At 41.5% G+C, this 7,460-nt stretch overlaps 1 protein-coding gene across 1 annotated transcript in view; it reads right to left on the reverse strand.

Annotated features, from left to right (window-relative positions):
* Positions 1-7,460, reverse strand: part of LOC106812994 (leukotriene A-4 hydrolase-like) — a 15,133-nt gene that overhangs the window by 5,240 nt on the left and 2,433 nt on the right. The window contains exons 2-10 of the mRNA XM_014817036.1: positions 4,321-4,460; positions 3,706-3,817; positions 3,488-3,556; positions 3,000-3,104; positions 1,753-1,805; positions 1,389-1,461; positions 995-1,135; positions 610-704; positions 380-491 (exon numbers count right to left, since the gene is read on the reverse strand). Coding sequence (XP_014672522.1) covers positions 380-491; positions 610-704; positions 995-1,135; positions 1,389-1,461; positions 1,753-1,805; positions 3,000-3,104; positions 3,488-3,556; positions 3,706-3,817; positions 4,321-4,460 — 900 coding nt within the window. The remainder of the gene's footprint in view (positions 1-379; positions 492-609; positions 705-994; positions 1,136-1,388; positions 1,462-1,752; positions 1,806-2,999; positions 3,105-3,487; positions 3,557-3,705; positions 3,818-4,320; positions 4,461-7,460) is intronic.

A 7,460-nucleotide genomic window follows, 5' to 3' on the forward strand; every position in this document is an offset into this window, starting at 1 on the left:
TCCTCCCTCGTTACTCTCCCCGCCCCACTCGTCCTCCCTCGTTACTCTCCCCGCCCCACTCGTCCTCCCTCACACCCCCTCACTACACGATTAATGTGGATAAATCTTGCAACAAAAAGCCTATATACAGCTACTGTGAGCATACTTGCAGTGTGCACCATCACGAAGTGTTCTTAATGACCTGAGCCAGAAATTTGCTCTGAAGATGACTATTTTGAATTACCCCGTCGGACGCGGTTTGGGCGAAAATACAAATAAATTATGTTGACCGAAGTGTCAGAGGACGCTAAATAGTAGCCCTACGCTAGCGTAAATAGTTCCTGGAATGCAAACACTATATTTGTTCCCTCACGGCACGATTAATGTCGTGTCTACGTACAGCCGCCTGCAGATCCTTCCAACCGCCGACCGCTTCAAAATGGCGCTCCGTCTCACCGGCCATGCGTGCCGCGATCTTCCTCTCCAGGTATACAGTGTGACCTTCGTTCAACCTGTAGCCGAGAGAACCACACGACGTCACAGCGTTCCACTCCCACAGCGCGCGGCTCAGGGTTCAGCTGATGCATAGACGGGGGGAGTAAGGAGGTCGAGCATGCGCGCGGCACTCACCAGAAGTGCTCCCAGTTTGCGTTCGTGACGAGGTTTCCGGTCCAGCTATGAGCAATTTCATGAGCTATCACGCTGGCCAGGGACCGGTCGCCCGCCTGCGGGAAAATGACGGCGCGTAAAATCACACACCATGCGTCGGTCACCAGCCCTGTTTCAGCGCTGATTTATCAGGTTGACATGTAGGAATGTCCATCAAAAAGCTTTTTAATCAGAAATCTTCACACCAGTTTTTTTTTCAACCCAAATCTTTTTATAGTGCTGCCTGCAGTGAATATTGTACTGTCCTGCCTTCATTCTCGTAAAGCCTATAATGCTAACCATCTCGACCTGCACATTCCAAACAAGACAAGCGAGCATCTATATAGAAATGAGATGGCGACATTACCAGCAGGGTCGGCGTTACGAAGGTGATGCATGGATTCTCCATCCCGCCGAATGGGAAGCTAGGTGGCAGCACGATCAGGTCATACACACCCCAGATGTACGGAGACAGGACGTCCTCACCGGCTTTTAACATTTCCTCTGTCTAGAAAGAAACATAGTGCATTATAATACACAATTGACTTGCAATCAATATCTAGGTGTGTAAATGTCTCTCGACCTAATTGACTACCATTGTAGAATAGGTGATAGCATGTATCTACTTTTCAGAAAGCAGAAGGGCAAGAATTATTTAACGAAACTCAACTGTTTGAGAAATTTCGATATGGCAATGTATGGAGGCAGATGTAAAAATAAATTCTTTGTATCCAAAAAGAAAGAAAACCTTTCCTATATACCTCTGCAAACTCGTAAGCTGCCTTATCAACAAGCTCCTTCTCTGACCAGACGTGCGAACGAGGACCTATTTTTCTAAAAGAATACATAGTTTCACACATTCACCATTTGAATACGTCATTTCACTAATCACTGAAGCAAAAAAGAAAAATCCTGTTCAATTTCTCGGCTGCTTAAATTTTTCAATTAGAATTTTGGTTAATTAATTTAATTGCACAACTTAGACTTGTGCACGTTAAAGGTATCCATTTTGCAAACTGTTAAGTTAACCTAGTTTCTAATTGCACCTGACAATTTTAATGAGCTTTGCTCATTTATTTCATAATGTGTATGTAATTTGGTGTTATGTCAGAAACTAGAGCACACCTGGACTCCAATGCTCCGACGACAATAGCAGTAAGGTAACTTGGAATCGGGACCTGCAGAAATAATGTGTACATCAAATAATATACGAATTTATTATCCAACATTATACCAATATTATTATCAAATAACATCATATTAAAAAGGTCACTACAGCTGACTTTCTATTGTGCTCCTAACCATTCTATTTTCACCCCAATGGAATTCCCAAGAGAATGTGTCCACATCAAATATGTTACATATGGCAGCTGGAGTTTTTACACCTACATGAGTGAGAATGGGGGAGCTGAAATAATCTGTAATTTACCCATCCTCCCAAAATTCGTCTCAAATCACCTGTGCTATCTAAACAGGTCTCTTTAATTACAAAGCAGACACAAGACACAAAACACTGGCTATTTTCCTATATGCAGCTGTGGCTAAAGAGTGTCAGATTTAACATGAACAACCACTCAGCTCATCTCCAAGACAACAATCCCAGCATACAGGTAGGCATACACATGTACGCATTTGTACTCTGTGTGGACCTACCTAACTCTAATCGCTTGTACACTTCTTGCACCACTATCTTATTTGTTTACCGACATCTAGGCACGATCTACAGTGGTAGTAGTCTATGCTCAGACATTGCATCATCACACTGAACTAGAGAAACGAGATTTTCCGACTTGATAAACCGGCACTAGTTCCGACACAACGAACGAACGAGCGGCATTCTATACTGACGCTCATAGGGTCTATGTCCCCCAGGGTACTGCCGGAACGTACCCTGGGTATGGTCCGGTATACCGGAACGTAGACACTCTCAGCTATACTGACAACATGATGTAGGTCTAACCAGAACTATGCTGTCACACAGCACTGTAAGGAGACTCCAGTCAAAACCATATGTTAAAAGTGAAACTCTGTTCAAGACCAGAGGTTTGATGTCAGAAGCAAAATTAGGCTTAAAATTATTCTCAACTTTAATTTTTACCCATAGACTATTGACAGAAACACTGTAAAGCTACAAAAATAAAAAATCCTAGCAAGTTACCTCCCAACTTTACAAAATAATTCTTTTCATTGGTCTAAGAAAAAAAAGTTAATGTTAAGACTAACTTGGTTCATGACAACATGACCCAGTGCAATATAGTGTAGCTTACAGTTACATAAAATTTTTCCTATCTCGGCTACAGTGCTGCCACATTACTCCCGTGCCTATACGCTGACTGCACAGCTTCACTGCACATAACCTGGCTATATCTTACCTTCTGCTCAAAACGATGGACTGTTAATGTGGAATTGGATGCGTCAGCCTCCGTACCGTTTCTCACGGCACTCATCAACACCACCAGTTCTGCTGGTGCACGTATCTACGTAACACCCATAATGACAGCGTGATGCACAGATTGGTGGCTACATTCAAAAACATACTCTAACTGTACATTCAACTATTGGCTGTCATTCTAAACATACATATATCGAATAACTCATGGCGAATGGTGAAGACACAGATTCCATTTACTCTTTTGCCAGAGGACTGTAGTGAGACTGCTTTGTGTCTAGCCCAACACAACTGACGAGAAATATAAAAGCTCAAGGACAATGCACACAGCATTGTCTTGACGCTCGATCAAAACCTGGCTCAAACCATTGCCTCATGATGATGTGCACGTATGTGACGATTATTTCTTACAAATGATAGTGTCAAGGCAGAAGTGAAGGTCGGACCAATGTCAATATATATATGCCTTACCTCGGCAGTATAGGGAGCTTTCACAGCTGGAGTGTCTTGGCACGGCATGATGCTTCGAGCATGAATCGCCTGCAGTACACGGTGAACCAAAATTACAGCCACGTGTAGCCATCGATGCAAAGACTGTGCACCAAACTAATTTTACTCTGAGACTACTTGATTTTATTCAGCACAGTTTTTGGTTTCAGTGAATGCATTGAAACATTGCATGTAATCACCTGGCACTGACTAAACAAATACGGATGCTTCTTTCCAGCAGTTTGTTCTGGTGCTAGCCATTGGAGGGCGCTTGCTTCGCTTGAAGTCTTGTATTTAATCCTTACTGTCATACTGAAACCAATATTATGATAGTCTGATATGCAAGCAGTTGAATTATACATTGCAATAGCCTGTACATCCCGTATCCTGAGTTATTTAGGTAGCATCTAAAGTTATAAACTGGTCAATAAACATTGACATATAGGCCCCCTATAGTTACATCTCTATTATTTACTTTGCGAATACCGGCAAGTGAAAGTGCACACTCTCACCTATAGTGCTCAAGCTAACTCTGACCAGGAGAACCCTAGATTTTAATGATTGGTCTTGGGTTAGATTAGGGTTAGGGTTAGATTAGTGGTAGGTATAGAATTAGATTAGGGGTAGGGGTTAGGGTAGGGATAGAGTCAATTTATGCTTAGGGGTAAGAATAAAGTTATGGTTAGGGTCGATCAGCAGTTAGGATTAGGGCTTACGGTTAGGGTCAAGAGATAGATATTAATAGGAATGCTGATAAAGTGACGGGTATAGTTCTATATAGGGTCACAAAAGCAGGGTTAAGCCAGGACACGTACCATTCCGTATCTGGATCGTTGAGGATGACCTCGAGTTTTGAGCCGAACGACTCCACAGGTTCGCCTAGCGTGTAGTCTAACGTTGCTCCTGTTACGGCATTAGTGATCTGCTCTATTGTGAGGTCCTTCGTGTCAAGCACCTACAGGAGACAAAGCGTATATATAAACGCATTCCTGCACGTTTTTACAATGCTCCCAACACACTTTAGATATTATAATTGGAAAGATATATGTAGTAATAATAACCAGTATCTATACCACTTGTAATAAACATACTCATTTCACCAACACTAACAACACAACTGTAACACTACAACTAACGTGGTTACACACTATTATGATAAAATTTTTACTGCATATATTTCAAATACATGTACATGTACTAAAGTCTTTTCATGGCGAAAAAAATCTGACAGATTTAATAGTATTCAGTGGTTAAAATACTATAATTTCCAGGTAATACAATACAATACAATACAATACAATACAATGTTATACAACAAGAAAAATATACATAGTAACTGCATGCCAATAATATAATAGTAGCTGCTCCTGTACTGCCTGTCTATATGATGTATCATTTCTGTGGGAATAACCTTTAATCGTGTAGAGCATTAGTCTGTATAGGGAGCTGATTTGGGGAGATTTATTAGCAGTGTAGAACCATATATGGCACGGCAGGTAAACTAAAGAGAATATTCGCAGTTTGACTTTGTGTGTAGTTGTTGCCGTATCCACCCGAAACAGCTAATACTTGTACTTATCTTGTATTGTAATCAGTATAATCATTCCATTTTAACTGCTGATCTGTTTTCATACCTTCATACCTAAAAATTTTACATTTATTGATTGGGGTATTGATTTGTTATACTTAATTGCAACTCGCTTTTTGTTTGCTTCCACGTTTAATTCCGTAGAGGCAAAAAAGCATGAATTCTTTCTTCTCTGGGTTTAGTACATAGATCTGCAAGTTCTATATGCTATGGTAATCGAAAACCTGTTTAATTTACCTCATGTTCATTTGCTGTATGTTAACAGCTTGCTTTGGGGAATGATCATCAGCATATTGGCTGGTCTGATATTAGTTCACATTTTTCGTATATTAAGTGTTTATTTATATGCAGAATAGGCGTCCCAGTAGTGTCTACTGAGAAACATCTCCAATAATATCTCCTCATTCTGATATAGGTTAAATCAATCGCATACCGCGCTGGTATGTCTGAGGTTTTAATGTACGTTACCGCGATAATGCAAACAAGTGAGCATTCGGATACACATAGATCATATTAAAATAGTAATTTTAAGTAGTTTAAGTGCAGGGTTCTCCCTACGTTGCGCAAACGGGGCGCGCGCCCCGTTTGGGAAAACTCCCCCCTGTTTGAATCGTTGCGCCCCGTTTGGGGAAACTTCCCCCTGTTTGAATCGTTGCGCCCCGTTTAAATTACACAACAATAAAAGTTTGCCAGCGCGGGAATCGATCGTCAAGAATTGCCGTTCGACCAGGACATCCGACGGGTCGAAATTTGCCTTGCAGTGCTCAGATATAACATGCAAATGGCCTATAGTGCCTAAATGTATCAATTATATTGATTAGTAGCGATATTTGTCAAGTGACAGCATGACATGGTTCATGCCAGGTGTGCGTTTTCAATCACTGCTATCTGTTTTTTCGTTCAGTGCGTATTACTAATAGAGACTAAATGAAAGCAAGAAGAGGAAGGGTAAATTCGTGGTAAAATGATGCTGGGATAATGACTTCTGAATAAATGAGATAATAGTAGTTTACTCTAAGCTTAGACAGGTGTAAAATTGTTATTCTCATTACACGATCTTTTGACATTCTCAAGTATATCCGTAATGTGTTAATTCTACACCTAGTACTCAAATAACATCAATAGTACTCCCAATAGTCATACTTCAAAATAGATACTAGTTTAATACAAAAGAAAAAATCCCATCTGGACCTGAAGCCATGTACCTATAAATCGCACTCTGTGCTTCTAAGACTTAACAGTTTAGTGAATGCTGTTGTGGTGCGTTGTTATGAATTTTGATAAGTTGACATGGCGTCTTCAAATCACATGTTTGTAGATTAGATGAAAACAAATGCCCACTTGTCTCTGTCTGTCAGCTGTCATTGTTTTCGTTTTTCTGCTTCTCTTTTCTAGATACGCGCAATTGTCGTCACCTTGTGTTAATAAACGAACATTGTGTTTGTAAACACGTGATGTTATCAGTGTTTCTTGCTGTCTTCCTCTCGATATCAAATGAAGCTCAGATACAAGTTCGTCTGGCTAGAACACTTGATCATTTGGTGTCAGTCGTTTAGTGTGTTGCCGAGCCAGCTGGCCCAGTATGTATACAAACATATGAAACGGCAGCACAGCCAGTATATGTATCAGTTAATTATACAAAAATTTCACACTTGTGCGTGCTCCTAAAAGAACCCCAGGGGAGTGTGGTCAGTATTGCCGCGTTTATTCTAAGACCATTCTTACGTTTAGGATGCCCTGTTATCCTGCACTCTGTAATGCTTAAGCCCTCATCGGGGATGCTTAAAACGACGCAAAACCAGCTGATGTGTGTCGTTAGTTAGTATTTCTCATGTCCTGCCCTGTGTAAAGGTAATACTCATTATACATAACTGCTTTATGCGCCGTTATTATCTCTCAAAATACCTAGCTAACATCCTATCCCTGCCAAATATTTTCACTTGTACTGAGCTGCATCATTTCTAGGGATTCACTTCGCCTCAGAACCGAATAGGACAGAGGTCGAAAAAGTGCTACATGGACGTATACATAGAAATTGCAAAACTCGGCGGGGGAGGTACGGGGGACCCGGGGGAGGGGAGGGACATAGGGGGATCGGGGGGAGGGAAACTAAGGGGGGGTCCGGGGGGCGTGGTATTTTACGCCGCGTAGTGCTCAGCAGCGTAGCCTGAGATAGGTAATGGTGTGCGTAATCACTCGCCACCGCTTACCCAGCCCCGGGTACCCATAGACGGTATTTGGGGTTCTTGCATATATAAGATAGCCGAATGCGGGTGTACAGTTAGTTACAGGTTAACTGGTGGCATTGGCAGGTTACACTTGTTGTAGCTGTCCTGAGTGCATGCGTTGTACGGTAAAATACACGCA

Source organism: Priapulus caudatus, unplaced genomic scaffold, assembly GCF_000485595.1.
Source record: "Priapulus caudatus unplaced genomic scaffold, Priapulus_caudatus-5.0.1 Scaffold711, whole genome shotgun sequence".
Classification (NCBI taxonomy): domain Eukaryota; kingdom Metazoa; phylum Priapulida; class Priapulimorpha; order Priapulimorphida; family Priapulidae; genus Priapulus; species Priapulus caudatus.